This window comes from Oncorhynchus keta, unplaced genomic scaffold (genome assembly GCF_023373465.1).
Source record: "Oncorhynchus keta strain PuntledgeMale-10-30-2019 unplaced genomic scaffold, Oket_V2 Un_contig_1954_pilon_pilon, whole genome shotgun sequence".
Classification (NCBI taxonomy): domain Eukaryota; kingdom Metazoa; phylum Chordata; class Actinopteri; order Salmoniformes; family Salmonidae; genus Oncorhynchus; species Oncorhynchus keta.
The window spans coordinates 63,216-83,221 of NW_026281536.1; the positions used below are offsets into that span (position 1 = coordinate 63,216).

At 49.2% G+C, this 20,006-nt stretch overlaps 1 protein-coding gene across 1 annotated transcript in view; it reads right to left on the reverse strand.

Annotated features, from left to right (window-relative positions):
- LOC127920437 (tumor protein p63-regulated gene 1-like protein) overlaps window positions 1–20,006 on the reverse strand; it is an 80,212-nt gene that overhangs the window by 52,208 nt on the left and 7,998 nt on the right. Inside the window, exon 4 of the mRNA XM_052504518.1 lies at window positions 12,620–12,796. Coding sequence (XP_052360478.1) covers window positions 12,620–12,796 — 177 coding nt within the window. The remainder of the gene's footprint in view (window positions 1–12,619; window positions 12,797–20,006) is intronic.

Sequence of the window (20,006 nt, forward strand, 5' to 3'; positions counted from 1 at the left end):
CTCTCCCCCTTGCATCATCAACACATTTAACTCTCCCTCCCTTGCAGCACCAACACATTTAACTCTCCCTCCCTTGCAGCACCAACACATTTAACTCTCCCCCTTGCAGCACCAACACATTTAACTCTCCCCCTTGCATCACCAACACATTTAACTCTCCCCCTTGCAGCACCAACACATTTAACTCTCCCTCCCTTGCAGCACCAACACATTTAACTCTCCCTCCCTTGCATCGTCAACACATTTAACTCTCCCCCCTTGCATCGTCAACACATTTAACTCTCCCCTTGCATCGTCAACACATTTAACTCTCCCCCTTGCATCGTCAACACATTTAACTCTCCCCCTTGCATCACCAACACATTTAACTCTCCCCCTTGCATCACCAACACATTTAACTCTCCCTCCCTTGCAGCACCAACACATTTAACTCTCCCTCCCTTGCATCATCAACACATTTAACTCTCCCTCCCTTGCATCACCAACACATTTAACTCTCCCTCCCTTGCATCATCAACACATTTAACTCTCCCCCTTGCAGCACCAACACATTTAACTCTCCCCCCTTGCAGCACCAACACATTTAACTCTCCCTCCTTTGCAGCACCAAAACAATTAACTCTCCCTCCCTTGCATCACCAACACATTTAACTCTCCCTCCCTTGCATCATCACCACATTTAACTCTCCCTCCCTTGCATCGTCAACACATTTAACTCTCCCCCTTGCATCATCAACACATTTAACTCTCCCTCCCTTGCAGCACCAACACATTTAACTCTCCCTCCCTTGCAGCACCAACACATTTAACTCTCCCCCCTTGCAGCACCAACACATTTAACTCTCCCCCTTGCAGCACCAACACATTTAACTCTCCCCCTTGCATCACCAACACATTTAACTCTCCCCCTTGCAGCACCAACACATTTAACTCTCCCTCCCTTGCAGCACCAACACATTTAACTCTCCCTCCCTTGCATCGTCAACACATTTAACTCTCCCCCTTGCATCGTCAACACATTTAACTCTCCCCCCTTGCATCGTCAACACATTTAACTCTCCCCCCTTGCATCGTCAACACATTTAACTCTCCCTCCTTGCAGCACCAACACATTTAACTCTCCCTCCCTTGCATCATCAAAACATTTAACTCTCCCTCCCTTGCAGCACCAACACATTTAACTCTCCCCCCTTGCATCACCAACACATTTAACTCTCCCTCCCTTGCAGCACCAACACATTTAACTCTCCCTCCCTTGCATCATCAACACATTTAACTCTCCCTCCCTTGCATCACCAACACATTTAACTCTCCCTCCCTTGCATCACCAACACATTTAACTCTCCCTCCTTGCATCATCAACACATTTAACTCTCCCCCTTGCAGCACCAACACATTTAACTCTCCCTCCCTTGCATCACCAACACATTTAACTTTCCCTCCCTTGCAGCACCAACACATTTAACTCTCCCTCCCTTGCAGCACCAACACATGTAACTCTCCCTCCCTTGCATCACCAACACATTTAACTCTCCCTCCCTTGCATCGTCAACACATTTAACTCTCCCCCTTGCATCACCAACACAGTTAACTCTCCCCTTGCATCGTCAACACATTTAACTCTCCCTCCCTTGCAGCACCAACACATTTAACTCTCCCCCTTGCATCGTCAACACATTTAACTCTCCCCTTGCATCACCAACACATTTAACTCTCCCTCCCTTGCATCACCAACACGTTTAACTCTCCCTCCCTTGCAGCATCAAAACATTCTCTTCTTTTCCAGTAAGCAAATTCAGTTTTCAGCCTAAGGCAGTTATATACAGAATAACCAACCAAGCTTTAATATATAATAATATATGCCATTTAGCAGACGCTTTTATCCAAAGCGACTTACAGTCATGTGTGCATACATTCTACGTATGGGTGGTCCGGGGATCGAACCCACTACCCTGGCGTTACAAGCGCCATGCTCTACCAACTGAGCTACAGAAGGACCACAAGCTTTGGAATCAGTTCAATCGTAACAAAGACCATTTCATGAACTGTATCCCAAAATACACCCTATTCCTTATTTAGTGCATTACGCAGGGCTCTTGTCAAAAGTAGTGGACTATTTATGGAAGAAGGTGACATTTGGTACACTTTAAGTTTGAGTAATTTAGCAGACGCTCTTATCCAGAGCGACATACATTTTCATATACATTTTTCCCCCATACTGGTCCCCAGTGGGAATCGAACCCACAACCCTGGCATCGGGCGACAGGTAGCCTAATGGTTAGAGCGTTAGACTTGTAACCGAAAGGATCAAATCTCTGAGCTGACAAGGTAAAAATCTGCTGTTCTGCCCCTGAACAAGGCAGTTAACCCACTGTTCCTAGACCAGTTAACCCACTGTTCCTAGACCAGTTAACCCACTGTTCCTAGACCAGTTAACCCACTGTTCCTAGACCAGTTAACCCACTGTTCCTAGACCAGTTAACCCACTGTTCCTAGGCCAGTTAACCCACTGTTCCTAGGCCCGTTAACCCACTGCTCCTAGACCCGTTAACCCACTGCTCCTAGGCCAGTTAACCCACTGTTCCTAGACCAGTTAACCCACTGTTCCTAGACCAGTTAACCCACTGTTCCTAGACCAGTTAACCCACTGTTCCTAGACCAGTTAACCCACTGTTCCTAGACCAGTTAACCCACTGTTCCTAGACCAGTTAACCCACTGTTCCTAGACCAGTTAACCCACTGTTCCTAGACCAGTTAACCCACTGTTCCTAGACCAGTTAACCCACTGTTCCTAGACCAGTTAACCCACTGTTCCTAGACCAGTTAACCCACTGTTCCTAGGCCAGTTAACCCACTGTTCCTAGACCAGTTAACCCACTGTTCCTAGACCAGTTAACCCACTGTTCCTAGTCCAGTTAACCCACTGTTCCTAGACCAGTTAACCCACTGTTCCTAGACCAGTTAACCCACTGTTCCTATTCCAGTTAACCCACTGTTCCTAGACCAGTTAACCCACTGTTCCTAGACCAGTTAACCCACTGTTCCTAGACCAGTTAACCCACTGTTCCTAGACCAGTTAACCCACTGTTCCTAGACCAGTTAACCCACTGTTCCTAGACCAGTTAACCCACTGTTCCTAGACCAGTTAACCCACTGTTCCTAGACCAGTTAACCCACTGTTCCTAGACCAGTTAACCCACTGTTCCTAGACCAGTTAACCCACTGTTCATAGACCAGTTAACCCACTGTTCATAGACCAGTTAACCCACTGTTCCTAGACCAGTTAACCCACTGTTCCTAGACCAGTTAACCCACTGTTCCTAGACCAGTTAACCCACTGTTCCTAGACCAGTTAACCCACTGTTCCTAGGTCAGTTAACCCACTGTTCCTAGACCAGTTAACCCCACTGTTCCTAGACCAGTTAAACCCACTGTTCCTAGACCAGTTAACCCACTGTTCCTAGACCAGTTAACCCACTGTTCCTAGACCAGTTAACCCACTGTTCCTAGACCAGTTAACCCACTGTTCCTAGGCCGTCATTGAAAATAATAATTTGTTCTTAACTGACTTGCCAAGTTAAATGAAGGTAAAATAAAAAATAAAAAAAACATTGCAAGCACCATGCTATACCAACTGAGCTACACAGGAGCACGTACCCTGGCTACATACTCTGGGTAGTAATTGCATGAGATATGATGATGAAGCTGAGGATATGGAGGAGCGGTGAGCTAACGGGGATGCAGATAAAGGAGTTGACAGTGTGTTTAACACACATCTAGATCCAGACAGATATAATGGAGTTGACAGTATGTTTAACACACATCTAGATCCAGACAGATATAATGGAGTTGACAGTATGTTTAACACACATCTAGATCCAGACAGATATAATGGAGTTGACAGTATGTTTAACACACATCTAGATCCAGACAGATATAATGGAGTTGACAGTATGTTTAACACACATCTAGATCCAGACAGATATAATGGAGTTGACAGTATGTTTAACACACATCTAGATCCAGACAGATATAAGTCCGACGTGAAGGATTTACTTCAGACCACGGACAAGGCCCAAATCCCCGTCATTCGCGTAAAGAACAAATGGAAATACAGGGGGCTGAGATTCAGGTGTCTTGTGAGAATTCGTCGGCGAGTGTGTAACCCTCCTCAACCAATATCTATTAGCCAATGTGCAATCACTGGAGAATAAACTGGATGATCTCCGTTCGTGTCTATCCTACCAACAGGACATTAAAAACTGTAATATCTTATGTTTCACCGAGTCGTGGCTGAACTACAACACGTATAATATACATGTTGTCGGTGCATCGGCAGAACAGAACAGCTACGTCCGGTAAGACGAGGGGCGGTGGTCGGTGTCTATTTATCAATCACAGCTGGTGCGCGATGTCTGACATTAAGGTCGTCTCGAGGTATTGCTCGCCTGAGGTAGAGTACCTCATGATAAGCTGTAGACCACACTACCTACCAAGAGAGTTCTCATCTATATTATTCGTAACCATCTATTTACAACCACAAACTGATGCTGACACTAAGACCGCACTGAACGAGCTGTGTAAGGCCACTCAACGAGCTGTGTAAGGCTACTCAACGAGCTGTGTAAGGCCACTCAACGAGCTGTGTAAGGCCACTCAACGAGCTGTGTAAGGCCACTCAACGAGCTGTGTAAGGCCACTCAACGAGCTGTGTAAGGCCACTCAACCAGCTGTGTAAGGCCACTCAACCAGCTGTGTAAGGCCACTCAACGAGCTGTGTAAGGCTACTCAACCAGCTGTGTAAGGCCACTCAACGAGCTGTGTAAGGCTACTCAACGAGCTGTGTAAGGCTACTCAACGAGCTGTGTAAGGCAACTCAACGAGCTGTGTAAGGCCACTCAACCAGCTGTGTAAGGCCACTCAACGAGCTGTGTAAGGCCACTCAACGAGCTGTGTAAGGCCACTCAACGAGCTGTGTAAGGCCACTCAACGAGCTGTGTAAGGCCACTCAACGAGCTGTGTAAGGCCACTCAACGAGCTGTGTAAGGCCACTCAACGAGCTGTGTAAGGCCACTCAACGAGCTGTGTAAGGCTACTCAACGAGCTGTGTAAGGCCAGTCAACAAGCTGTGTAAGGCCAGTCAACCAGCTGTGTAAGGCCACTCAACGAGCTGTGTAAGGCTACTCAACCAGCTGTGTAAGGCCACTCAACCAGCTGTGTAAGGCCACTCAACGAGCTGTGTAAGGCTACTCAACGAGCTGTGTAAGGCCACTCAACGAGCTGTGTAAGGCCACTCAACGAGCTGTGTAAGGCCACTCAACGAGCTGTGTAAGGCTACTCAACGAGCTGTGTAAGGCCACTCAACGAGCTGTGTAAGGCCACTCAACGAGCTGTGTAAGGCCACTCAACGAGCTGTGTAAGGCCACTCAACGAGCTGTGTAAGGCCACTCAACCAGCTGTGTAAGGACACTCAACCAGCTGTATAAGGCCACTCAACCAGCTGTATAAGGCCACTCAACGAGCTGTATATAAGGCCACTCAACGAGCTGTATATAAGGCCACTAAACCAGCTGTGTATAAGGCCACTCAACGAGCTGTATGTAAGGCCACTCAACGAGCTGTATGTAAGGCCACTCTACCAGCTGTATAAGGCCATAAGAAAACAGGAAAATGCTCATCCAGAAGCGGCACTCCTAGTGGCCGGGGATTTAATTGCAGGAAAACTTTAATGGGTTTTACCTCATTTCTATCAGCATGTCACATGTGCAACTCTCGATCACCTTTAGCTCTCCATCGCCCTCTATTTGGCAAATCTGACCATAACTATATCCTCCCGATTCCTGCTAACAAGCAAAAACTAAAGTAGGAAGTCCCAGTGACTCCCTCAAGTGGTCGGATGCTACGCTACAGGACTGTTTTGCAGACTGGAATATGTTCCGGGATTCATCCAATGGCATCGAGGAGTATACCACCTCAGTCACCGGCTTCATCAATAAGTGCATCGACGACGTCGTCCCCACAGTGACCGTACATATTCCAACCAGAAGCCATGGATTACAGGCAACATCCGCACTGAGCTAAAGACAAGACAAGGACTGAGAGGAGGGTACTGACTTGTAGAAAGGACAGAGAGAGAGAGAGAGAGAGAGAGAGAGAGAGAGAGAGAGAGAGAGAGAGAATGAGAGCGAGAAAGAGAGAGAATGAGAGCGAGAATGAGAGCGAGAATGAGAGCGAGAATGAGAGCGAGAATGAGAGCGAGAATGAGAGCGAGAATGAGAGAGAGAATGCGAGCGAGAGACCATGGTTACTGATCAAAACCTTAGAAAACCCTTGACAAAGTACAAGGTTTGGCATTGAGAAGGGTAGACACAGGAAAACCTGTCTCCCTGTAGAGGAAAGGCTGTGCAACCACTGCACCACAGCAGAACCCGAGACGGAGCTACATTTCCTGGCAAAATGTCTAAAATATAAAACAATTATTGGAGTGTCATTTCCCTAAATTTGAACCTTATTCAAGGTTTCAAAGACCTCTCTGGTGAGAAAAGGCTACCCGTCCTGTTGGGGGAGGACGCAGAGAGCTGTGGGTTGGCAGCGCACTACATTGAAGACCTCTCTGATGAGAAAAGGCTACCCGTCCTGTTGGGGGAGGACGCAGAGAGCCAATGCGAACACAGAGAGCCCTGTGAACACAGAGAGCCCTGTGAACACAGAGAGCCCTGTGAACACAGAGAGCCAAGGCGAACACAGAAAGCCCTGTGAACACAGAGAGCCAAGGCGAACACAGAGAGCCAATGCGAACACAGAGAGCCCTGTGAACACAGAGAGCCCTGTGAACACAGAGAGCCAATGCGAACACAGAGAGCCAATGCGAACACAGAGAGCCAATGCGAACACAGAGAGCCAATGCGAACACAGAGAGCCAATGCAAACACAGAGAGCCAATGCGAACACAGAGAGCCAATGCGAACACAGAGAGCCAATGCGAACACAGAGAGCCCTGTGAACACAGAGAGCCCTGTGAACACAGAGAGCCCTGTGAACACAGAGAGCCCTGTGAACACAGAGAGCCTAGGCGAACACAGAGAGCCAAGGCGAACACAGAAAGCCCTGTGAACACAGAGAGCCAAGGCGAACACAGAAAGCCCTGTGAACACAGAGAGCCCTGTGAACACAGAGAGCCAAGGCGAACACAGAAAGCCCTGTGAACACAGAGAGCCCTGTGAACACAGAGAGCCAAGGCGAACACAGAGAGCCAATGCGAACACAGAAAGCCCTGTGAACACAGAGAGCCAAGGCGAACACAGAGAGCCCTGTGAACACAGAGAGCCAAGGCGAACACAGAAAGCCCTGTGAACACAGAGAGCCCTGTGAACACAGAGAGCCAAGGCGAACACAGAGAGCCCTGTGAACACAGAGAGCCAAGGCGAACACAGAGAGCCCTGTGAACACAGAGAGCCAAGGCGAACACAGAGAGCCCTGTGAACACAGAGAGCCAAGGCGAACACAGAGCCCTGTGAACACAGAGAGCCCTGTGAACACAGAGAGCCAAGGTGAACACAGAGAGCCCTGTGAAAACAGAGAGCCAAGGTGAACACAGAGAGCCCTGTGAACACAGAGAGCCAAGGTGAACACAGAGAGCCAAGGCGAACACAGAGCCCTGTGAACACAGAGAGCCAAGGCGAACACAGAGAGCCAAGGCGAACACAGAGAGCCCTGTGAACACAGAGAGCCCTGTGAACACAGAGAGCCCTGTGAACACAGAGAGCCCTGTGAACACAGAGAGCCCTGTGAACACAGAGAGCCAAGGCGAACACAGAGAGCCCTGTGAACACAGAGAGCCCTGTGAACACAGAGAGCCCTGTGAACACAGAGAGCCCCGTGAACACAGAGAGCCAAGGTGAACACAGAGAGCCCTGTGAACACAGAGAGCCAAGGCGAACACAGAGAGCCAATGCGAACACAGAAAGCCCTGTGAACACAGAGAGCCCTGTGAACACAGAGAGCCAAGGTGAACACAGAGAGCCAAGGCGAACACAGAGAGCCCTGTGAACACAGAGAGCCCTCTCTCTCTCTGCCTCCCTCTCTCTCTCCCTCGCCCTCCTGTAAAATCTCTCTCCCTCTCCCTCCTGTAAAATCTCTCTCTCTCTCTCCCCATTCATCCTCTTTTTGGGGGTCTGGTAACAACTAATTTCATTCATAACTGCCAGCTTGAACCAGTGCTTATACCTTCCAGGTTAAATTATTCATAGCATTCTTCTGAATACATTAGGATGATGTGGGGAAAACTAACTTTACATTAGGATGATGTGGGGAAAACTAACTTACATTAGGATGATGTGGGGAAAACTAACTTTACATTAGGATGATGTGGGGAAAACTAACTTTACATGAGGATGATGTGGGGAAAACTAACTTTACATGAGGATGATGTGGGGAAAACTAACTTTACATGAGGATGATGTGGGGAAAACTAACTTTACATGAGGATGATGTGGGGAAAACTAACTTTACATGAGGATGATGTGGGGAAAACTAACTTTACATGAGGATGATGTGGGGAAAACTAACTTTACATGAGGATGATGTGGGGAAAACTAACTTTACATGAGGATGATGTGGGGAAAACTAACTTTACATGAGGATGATGTGGGGAAAACTAACTTTACATGAGGATGATGTGGGGAAAACTAACTTTACATTAGGATGATGTGGGGAAAACTAACTTTACATTAGGATGATGTGGGGAAAACTAACTTTACATTAGGATGATGTGGGAAAACTAACTTTACATTAGGATGATGTGGGGAAAACTAACTTTACATTAGGATGATGTGGGGAAAACTAACTTTACATTAGGATGATGTGGGGAAAACTAACTTTACATTAGGATGATGTGGGGAAAACTAACTTACATTAGGATGATGTGGGGAAAACTAACTTTACATTAGGATGATGTGGGGAAAACTAACTTTACATTAGGATGATGTGGGGAAAACTAACTTACATTAGGATGATGTGGGGAAAACTAACTTTACATTAGGATGATGTGGGGAAAACTAACTTTACATTAGGATGATGTGGGGAAAACTAACTTTACATAAAGATGATGTGGGGAAAACTAACTTTACATTAGGATGATGTGGGGAAAACTAACTTTACATTAGGATGATGTGGGGAAAACTAACTTTACATTAGGATGATGTGGGGAAAACTAACTTTACATTAGGATGATGTGGGGAAAACTAACTTTACATGAGGATGATGTGGGGAAAACTAACTTTACATTAGGATGATGTGGGGAAAACTAACTTTACATTAGGATGATGTGGGGAAAACTAACTTTACATTAGGATGATGTGGGGAAAACTAACTTTACATTAGGATAATGTGGCTGTGGTGAAAACTAACTTTACAGTAGTGAACTACATAGGGCCCTGGTCAACAGAAGTGAACTACATAGGGCCCTGGTCAACAGTAGTGAATTACATAGGGCCCTGGTCAACAGAAGTGAAATACATAGGGCCCTGGTCAACAGAAGGGAAGTACATAGGGCACTGGTCAACAGAAGGGAACTAGATGGGGCCCTGGTCAACAGAAGTGAAGATGTCGTTCCCATAGCAACGATAAAAACATTCCCTAACCAGAAACCGTGGATTGATGGCAGCATTCGCGTGAAACTGAAAGCGCGAACCACTGCTTTTAATCAGGGCAAGGTGTCTGGTAACATGACCGAATATAAACAATGCAGCTATTCCCTCCGCAAGGCTATTAAACAAGCTAAGCGTCAGTACAGAGACAAAGTAGAATCTCAATTCAACGGCTCAGACACAAGAGGCATGTGGCAGGGTCTACAGTCAATCACGGACTACAAGAAGAAACCCAGCCCAGTCACGGACCAGGATGTCTTGCTCCCAGGCAGACTAAATAACTTTTTTGCCCACTTTGAGGACAATACAGTGCCACTGACACGGCCTGCAACGAAAACATGCGGTCTCTCCTTCACTGCAGCCGAGGTGAGTAAGACATTTAAACGTGTTAACCCTCGCAAGGCTGCAGGCCCAGACGGCATCCCCAGCCGCGCCCTCAGATCATGCGCAGACCAGCTGGCCGGTGTGTTTACGGACATATTCAATCAATCCCTATACCAGTCTGCTGTTCCCACATGCTTCAAGATGGCCACCATTGTTCCTGTTCCCAAGAAAGCTAAGGTAACTGAGCTAAACGACTACCGCCCCGTAGCACTCACTTCCGTCATCATGAAGTGCTTTGAGAGACTAGTCAAGGACCATATCACCTCCACCCTACCTGACACCCTAGACCCACTCCAATTTGCTTACCGCCCAAATAGGTCCACAGACGACGCAATCTCAACCACACTGCACACTGCCCTAACCCACCTGGACAAGAGGAATACCTATGTGAGAATGCTGTTCATCGACTACAGCTCGGCATTCAACACCATAGTACCCTCTAAGCTCATCATCAAGCTCGAGACCCTGGGTCTCGACCCCGCCCTGTGCAACTGGGTACTGGACTTCCTGAAGGGCCGCACCCAGGTGGTGAGGGTAGGCAACAACATCTCCTCCCCGCTGATCCTCAACATGGGGGCCCCACAAGGGTGCGTTCTGAGCCCTCTCCTGTACTCCCTGTTCACCCACGACTGCGTGGCCACGCACGCCTCCAACTCAATCATCAAGTTTGCGGACGACACAACAGTGGTAGGCTTGATTACCAACAACGACGAGACGGCCTACAGGGAGAAAGAAGGGAGGGCCCTCGGAGTGTGGTGTCAGGAAAATAACCTCACACTCAACGTCAACAAAACTAAGGAGATGATTGTGGACTTTCAGGAAACAGCAGAGGGAACACCCCTATCCACATCGATGGAACAGTAGTGGAGAGGGTAGCAAGTTTTAAGTTCCTCGGCATACACATCACAGACAAACTTAATTGGTCCACTCACACTGACAGCGTCGTGAAGAAGGCGCAGCAGCGCCTCTTCAACCTCAGGAGGCTGAAGAAATTTGGCTTGTCACCAAAAGCACTCACAAACTTCTACAGATGCACAATCGAGAGCATCCTGGCGGGGTGTATCACCGCCTGGTACGGCAACTGCTCCGCCCTTAACCGTAAGGCTCTCCAGAGGGTAGAGAGGTCTGCACAATGCATCACCGGGGGCAAACTACCTGCCCTCCAGGACACCTACACCACCCGATGTTACAGGAAGGCCATAAAGATCATCAAGGACAACAACCACCCGAGCCACTGCCTGTTCACCCCGCTATCATCCAGAAGGCGAGGTCAGTACAGGTGCATCAATGCTGGGACCGAGAGACTGAAAAACAGCTTCTATCTCAAGGCCATCAGACTGTTAAACAGCCACCACTAACATTGAGTGGCTGCTGCCAACACACTGACACAACTCCAGACACTTTAATAATGGGAATTGATGGTAAATTATGTAAATATATCACTAGCCACTTTAAACAATGCTACCTTATATAATGTTACTTACCCTACATTATTCATCTCATATGCATACGTATATACTGTACTCTATATCATCGACTGCATCCTTATGTAATACATGTATCACTAGCCACTTTAACTATGCCACTTTGTTTACTTTGTCTACATACTCATCTCATATGTATATACTGTACTCAATACCATCTACTGTATGCTGCTCTGTACCATCACTCATTCATATATCCTTATGTACATATTCTTTATCCCCTTACACTGTGTATAAGACAGTAGTTTAGGAATTGTTAGTTAGATTACTTGTTGGTTATTACTGCATTGTCGGAACTAGAAGCACAAGCATTTCGCTACACTCGCATTAACATCTGCTAACCATGTGTATGTGACAAATAAAATGTGATTTGACTTGATTTGAGGAGGTGTATCTGAGATGGGGGTGTCCTAGAGGGGAACTGACAATTGATATATGCCATTGGATGAGGTAATGTTTTAGTACGTTGATGTTGAACCAACTATGTTCAACTATGTTGAACCAACAACGAGAAGTAGAACCTCGTTTTAGGAGAGTAAACTGATCATTTATAGCTAATGATCTGAGAGTCAAACAGGGCTATGGTGAAGATCATATATAATTAAAGATGGACTTTATAATATAACTCTGACTAGTGTGTGGTTTGCTCTCTCAATGTTTAGCAATACAGGAAATGACCACGACAACGTTAAAGAACTAGTGGTCGGTCATCTGTAGTTCCACTTCCTCAAAAACAAAGAGTAGATTGATTGTTCGGCAGGACATATGCAAAACTGCTGTGTTGATAGTGAATTTGCAAATCTAGTACAAATTCAAGGTGACGTTGTTTAACAGCCATTTACCAAACATACAGAGATAACAATTACTAGTACAGACAATTACAGAGTTTAATATCTGACGCTTGTAGGACAAACATGTACAGAGATAACAATTACTAGTACAGACAATTACAGAGTTTAATATCTGACGCTTGTAGGACAGTGCATTGCTGCAATTAGCTGGGAAAATGCCTATAGACAATTGTTGAAGAGGAGGGAAAGGAGGACGAGGAGGAGGATAAGGAGGAAGAGGAGAGGCAGTGATGGAGACGAAGGGGTTACTCACGTGAGAAGAGACCGCTGGGGGAAGCTGAAGTTGCCGTGGGTGATGCGGTCCACAAAGTTGAGAGGGATTCTCTGTATGTGTTCACAGTTGAGCATGACGAAGTCGTACTTACAGATCAGCAGAGAGCTGTCTGTGATCAGCACCACACGCTCTCTCTCGTTGTTCCAATGGTCAACCCTGAAGACGGGAAGGAAGTTACGATGAGAACACATTCTCTTTCACACCAAACACATGACAGAGAGGTGGGGACCCGACAGAGAGGTGGGGACCAGACAGAGAGGTGGGGACCAGACAGAGAGGTGGGGACCCGACAGAGAGGTGGGGACCCGACAGAGAGGTGGGGACCAGACAGAGAGGTGGGGACCAGACAGAGAGGTGGGGACCAGACAGAGAGGTGGGGACCAGACAGAGAGGTGGGGACCAGACAGAGAGGCGGGGACCAGACAGAGAGGTGGGGACCAGACAGAGAGGTGGGGACCAGACAGAGAGGTGGGGACCAGACAGAGAGGCGGGGACCCGACAGAGAGGCGGGGACCCGACAGAGAGGCGGGGACCCGACAGAGAGGCGGGGACCCGACAGAGAGGCGGGGACCAGACAGAGAGGTGGGGACCCGACAGAGAGGCGGGGACCCGACAGAGAGGTGGGGACCAGACAGAGAGGTGGGGACCAGACAGAGAGGTGGGGACCAGACAGAGAGGTGGGGACCAGACAGAGAGGTGGGGACCAGACAGAGAGGCGGGGACCAGACAGAGAGGCGGGGACCAGACAGAGAGGTGGGGACCAGACAGAGAGGTGGGGACCAGACAGAGAGGTGGGGACCAGACAGAGAGGTGGGGACCAGACAGAGAGGTGGGGACCAGACAGAGAGGTGGGGACCCGACAGAGAGGTGGGGACCAGACAGAGAGGCGGGGACCAGACAGAGAGGTGGGGACCAGACAGAGAGGTGGGGACCAGACAGAGAGGTGGGGACCAGACAGAGAGGTGGGGACCAGACAGAGAGGTGGGGACCAGACAGAGAGGCGGGGACCAGACAGAGAGGCGGGGACCCGACAGAGAGGTGGGGACCAGACAGAGAGGTGGGGACCCGACAGAGAGGTGGGGACCCGACAGAGAGGTGGGGACCCGACAGAGAGGTGGGGACCCGACAGAGAGGTGGGGACCAGACAGAGAGGCGGGGACCCGACAGAGAGGTGGGGACCAGACAGAGAGGCGGGGACCCGTGAGCACTCGGCCACTTTCAATATTTCACAATCTCACAGCAAAACAATAGCACAACATTCACACTATATAACAACCCACCTATGTATTTCCCCTCAATACACTATCAACTTCTTTCACGGTCAGGCACAACTTGATTCATAAAATGCAAAGTGTTAGAATGCAGAGAAAGTTTAGAACAGAGAGAAACACAAGAGTAAAGCTTTGATTCACTAGTCCTGCTGTGCCGGCCTACTATATAATGATCGGAGGTAATTGTAGCAGAATTAAATACCCACAAAATGAATTCTGTGGGTGCTAGATTGACTCAGTTCACAGTCTGCTCTGCGGGATGCTGCCGTTGATGATGAGGAAGGGGGAGGTCATTGAATGTAGCAGGGTAGGGGGGTGAGATTGACTTCACAGTCTGCTCTGTGGGCTGCTGAGGTTGATGATGATGAGGAGGAGGAAGTAATTTAGCTAGTTGGCAGGTGAGTGGTAGGCTCTTTCCCAATTCATCCTTCCTCAATTTCTCTCAACGCCTCAAAACCCCATTGGAGAAGGTCAGAGGGGAGGGACCTTGTACCTTCTCCTCCAATACAGTTGTGATACAACACAGGTGGGTGAGGAGATAGGATACAACACAGGTGGGTGAGGAGATAGGATGGAAGTCAACAAGGAAAGACCAAGAGAGACACAGCACTAGTAGCCATTGTGTGGTGATGTCACCCGCCCTGAGATTCTAACCCAAGATAATGGTAGGATAACGGACACTGCTTTGTGGGTATGAACCAAGATTATGGTAGGTTAACGGACACTCCTTTGTGAGTATGAAGTGCTGTTGTGGACTGGGGTCGCATCATTGGTCAGTCATACAGGGATTGTTACGCCCACACCAATGATCATGGACCTCATCCGCAGCTGTAAATCTGTGTAATATTGTTGGGGCAAAATGGTTGTTACAGTGGATAGCTTGAGGTGAATAGGACCATACATACTGTTGGGCTGTCCCCGGCTAAAAAAAAAATCTTAGTCGACCGATTGGTCGAAATGTTTCAATGTGTATTTTTCCATATATAGACACACCCTATGTGTTTGAATAAAATCAACTATATGCATTGAGCTTGTCTGACGCTTTAAGCTTTTACTGTTTGATGAAATAAGACACAAATGACTCAAGAGGGAGCCAGAGATCTACATCACCAGAAGAAAAAAATAGAAAAAAAACAAATGCAACCTGATCCAATCATTCTCCTCCTGCTCCTTTAACTGTCTGAAGCTTGTGCTTCAGAAAACTTGCAACATTGTATCAAATAGTCTGTGCCCTCAGAGCTTCCTGCTCCAGTGAGATCAGGACAGACACAGCTGTAGACTAGTTGATCAAGGGATAAGAAGCAGTGATCGACTTGAGCAGGAGTTCACCGGGAGCGGAGCAGACGCACCTCAAATTCTCCTGTTCCTGTTCCTCTTATCGAATATTAGCTTTTTGTGGAGCTCCTGAACCTACTGAGTACTGAAACCTATTTCAGTCCAAGTCCAGCACTGATGAGAAGCAGTGGTTGACTTGGGCAGGAGTTCACCAGAGCTCAGTACCGGCACGTCAAACTGCTTGAGCTCCTGTTCCTCTCATAGAATATCAGAATATCAAGAGTATTGTGGAGCTCTAACACCTAACTATAAACAGTACCAGCACCTGTTTCAGTTCACGTCAAGCACTGATGAGAAGCAGTGGTTGACTTGGGCAGGAGTTCACCAGAGCTCAGTACCGGAACGTCAAACTGCTTGAGCTCCTGTTCCTCTCATAGAATATCAGCTCAAGAGTATTGTGGAGCTCCTAACACCTAACTATAAACAGTACCAGCACCTGTTTCAGTTCACGTCAAGCACTGATAAGAAGCAATCATGGTAGGCCTATTATCATGACATTGTTCTCTTTCACGCTGAGGGGTTATCGAAAGGGAGAGAGCTAGAAAGATTTTTCATATAGATTGAGGAACTATTTGTAATTCTCAATTCATTCTAAAAACAGACTTTGTTTACTTGCTGTTTGAGGTGAAGAAAACTTTATTTTGAGAAGCTCCACAGGTCATTATTGGTGGTGCATTAAGCCAATCAGAAACACGAATCAGTTCCCCCAATTGGGACCAGGTCCACCCTAAATAGAACAGCCTCTATGACCAGGTCCACCACTCCACCCTGGACTAGAACAGCCTCTATGACCAGGTCCACCCTGGACTAGAACAGCCTCTATGACCAGGTCCACCCTGGACTAGAACAGCCTCTATGACCAGGTCCAACCTGGACTAGAACAGCCTCTATGACCAGGTCCACCCTGGACTAGAACAGTCTCTATGACCAGGTCCACCCTGGACTAGAACAGCCTCTATGACCAGGTCCACCCTGGACTAGAACAGCCTCTATGACCAGGTCCACCCTGGACTAAAACAGCCTCTATGACCAGGTCCACCCTGGACTAGAACAGTCTCTATGACCAGGTCCACCCTGGACTAGAACAGTCTCTATGACCAGGTCCACCCTGGACTAGAACAGCCTTCATGACCAGGTCCACCCTGGACTAGAACAGCCTTTATGACCAGGCCCACCACTCCACCCTGGACTAGAACAGCCTCTATGACCAGGTCCACCACTCCACCCTGGACTAGAACAGCCTCTATGACCAGGTCCACCCTGGACTAGAACAGCCTCTATGACCAGGTCCACCCTGGACTAGAACAGCCTCTATGACCAGGTCCAACCTGGACTAGAACAGCCTCTATGACCAGGTCCACCCTGGACTAGAACAGTCTCTATGACCAGGTCCACCCTGGACTAGAACAGCCTCTATGACCAGGTCCACCCTGGACTAGAACAGCCTCTATGACCAGGTCCACCCTGGACTAAAACAGCCTCTATGACCAGGTCCACCCTGGACTAGAACAGCCTCTATGACCAGGTCCACCCTGGACTAGAACAGTCTCTATGACCAGGTCCACCCTGGACTAGAACAGCCTTCATGACCAGGTCCACCCTGGACTAGAACAGCCTTTATGACCAGGCCCACCACTCCACCCTGGACTAGAACAGCCTCTATGACCAGGTCCACCCTGGACTAGAACTGCCTCTATGACCAGGTCCACCCTGGACTAGAACTGCCTCTATGACCAGGTCCACCCTGGACTAGAACAGCCTCTATGACCAGGTCCACCCTGGACTAGAACAGCCTCTATGACCAGGTCCACCCTGGACTAGAACAGCCTCTATGACCAGGTCCACCCTGGACTAGAACAGCCTCTATGACCAGGTCCACCCTGGACTAGAACAGCCTCTATGACCAGGTCCACCCTGGACTAGAACTGCCTCTATGACCAGCTCCACCCTGGACTAGAACAGCCTCTATGACCAGGTCCAACCTGGACTAGAACAGCCTCTATGACCAGGTCCACCCTGGACTAGAACAGTCTCTATGACCAGGTCCACCCTGGACTAGAACAGCCTCTATGACCAGGTCCACCCTGGACTAGAACAGCCTCTATGACCAGGTCCACCCTGGACTAGAACAGCCTCTATGACCAGGTCCACCCTGGACTAGAACAGCCTCTATGACCAGGTCCACCCTGGACTAGAACAGTCTCTATGACCAGGTCCACCCTGGACTAGAACAGCCTTCATGACCAGGTCCACCCTGGACTAGAACAGCCTTTATGACCAGGTCCACCACTCCACCCTGGACTAGAACAGCCTCTATGACCAGGTCCACCCTGGACTAGAACTGCCTCTATGACCAGGTCCACCCTCCACCCTGGACTAGAACTGCCTCTATGACCAGGTCCACCCTGGACTAGAACAGCCTCTATGACCAGGTCCACCCTGGACTAGAACAGCCTCTATGACCAGGTCCACCCTGGACTAGAACAGTCTCTATGACCAGGTCCACCCTGGACTAGAACAGCCTCTATGACCAGGTCCAACCTGGACTAGAACAGCCTCTATGACCAGGTCCACCCTGGACTAGAACAGTCTCTATGACCAGGTCCACCTGGACTAGAACAGCCTCTATGACCAGGTCCACCTGGACTAGAACAGCCTCTATGACCAGGTCCACCCTGGACTAGAACAGCCTCTATGACCAGGTCCACCCTGGACTAGAACAGTCTCTATGACCAGGTCCACCCCTGGACTAGAACAGTCTCTATGACCAGGTCCACCCTGGACTAGAACAGCCTTCATGACCAGGTCCACCCTGGACTAGAACAGCCTTTATGACCAGGCCCACCACTCCACCCTGGACTAGAACAGCCTCTATGACCAGGTCCACCCTGGACTAGAACTGCCTCTATGACCAGGTCCACCACTCCACCCTGGACTAGAACTGCCTCTATGACCAGGTCCACCCTGGACTAGAACAGCCTCTATGACCAGGTCCACCCTGGACTAGAACAGCCTCTATGACCAGGTCCACCCTGGACTAGAACAGCCTCTATGACCAGGTCCACCTGGACTAGAGCAGCCTCTATGACCAGGTCCACCCTGGACTAGAACAGCCTCTATGACCAGGTCCAACCTGGACTAGAACAGCCTCTATGACCAGGTTCACCCTGGACTAGAACAGCCTCTATGACCAGGTCCACCCTGGACTAGAACAGTCTCTATGACCAGGTCCACCCTGGACTAGAACAGCCTCTATGACCAGGTCCACCCTGGACTAGAACAGCCTCTATGACCAGGTCCACCCTGGACTAGAACAGCCTCTATGACCAGGTCCACCCTGGACTAGAACAGTCTCTATGACCAGGTCCACCCTGGACTAGAACAGTCTCTATGACCAGGTCCACCCTGGACTAGAACTGCCTCTATGACCAGCTCCACCCTGGACTAGAACAGCCTTTATGACCAGGCCCACCACTCCACCCTGGACTAGAACAGCCTCTATGACCAGGTCCACCCTGGACTAGAACTGCCTCTATGACCAGGTCCACCCCTCCACCCTGGACTAGAACTGCCTCTATGACCAGGTCCACCCTGGACTAGAACAGCCTCTATGACCAGGTCCACCCTGACTAGAACAGCCTCTATGACCAGGTCCACCCTGGACTAGAACAGCCTCTATGACCAGGTCCACCTGGACTAGAACAGCCTCTATGACCAGGTCCAACCTGGACTAGAACAGCCTCTATGACCAGGTCCACCCTGGACTAGAACAGTCTCTATGACCAGGTCCACCCTGGACTAGAACAGCCTCTATGACCAGGTCCACCCTGGACTAGAACAGCCTCTATGACCAGGTCCACCCTGGACTAGAACAGCCTCTATGACCAGGTCCACCCTGGACTAGAACAGTCTCTATGACCAGGTCCACCCTGGACTAGAACAGTCTCTATGACCAGGTCCACCCTGGACTAGAACAGCCTTCATGACCAGGTCCACCCTGGACTAGAACAGCCTTTATGATCAGGCCCACCACTCCACCCTGGACTAGAACAGCCTCTATGACCAGGTCCACCCTGGACTAGAACTGCCTCTATGACCAGGTCCACCCTCCACCCTGGACTAGAACAGCCTCTATGACCAGGTCCACCCTGGACTAGAACAGCCTCTATGACCAGGTCCACCCTGGACTAGAACAGCCTCTATGACCAGGTCCACCCTGGACTAGAACAGCCTCTATGACCAGGTCCACCCTGGACTAGAACAGCCTCTATGACCAGGTCCACCCTGGACTAGAACAGCCTCTATGACCAGGTCCACCCTGGACTAGAACAGCCTCTATGACCAGGTCCACCCTGGACTAGAACAGCCTCTATGACCAGGTCCAACCTGGACTAGAACAGCCTCTATGACCAGGTCCACCCTGGACTAGAACAGCCTCTATGACCAGGTCCACCCTGGACTAGAACAGCCTCTATGACCAGGTCCACCCTGGACTAGAACAGCCTCTATGACCAGGTCCACCCTGGACTAGAACAGCCTCTATGACCAGGTCCACCCTGGACTAGAACAGCCTCTATGACCAGGTCCACCCTGGACTAGAACAGTCTCTATGACCAGGTCCACCCTGGACTAGAACAGCCTTCATGACCAGGTCCACCCTGGACTAGAACAGCCTTTATGACCAGGCCCACCACTCCACCCTGGACTAGAACAGCCTCTATGACCAGGTCCACCCTGGACTAGAACTGCCTCTATGACCA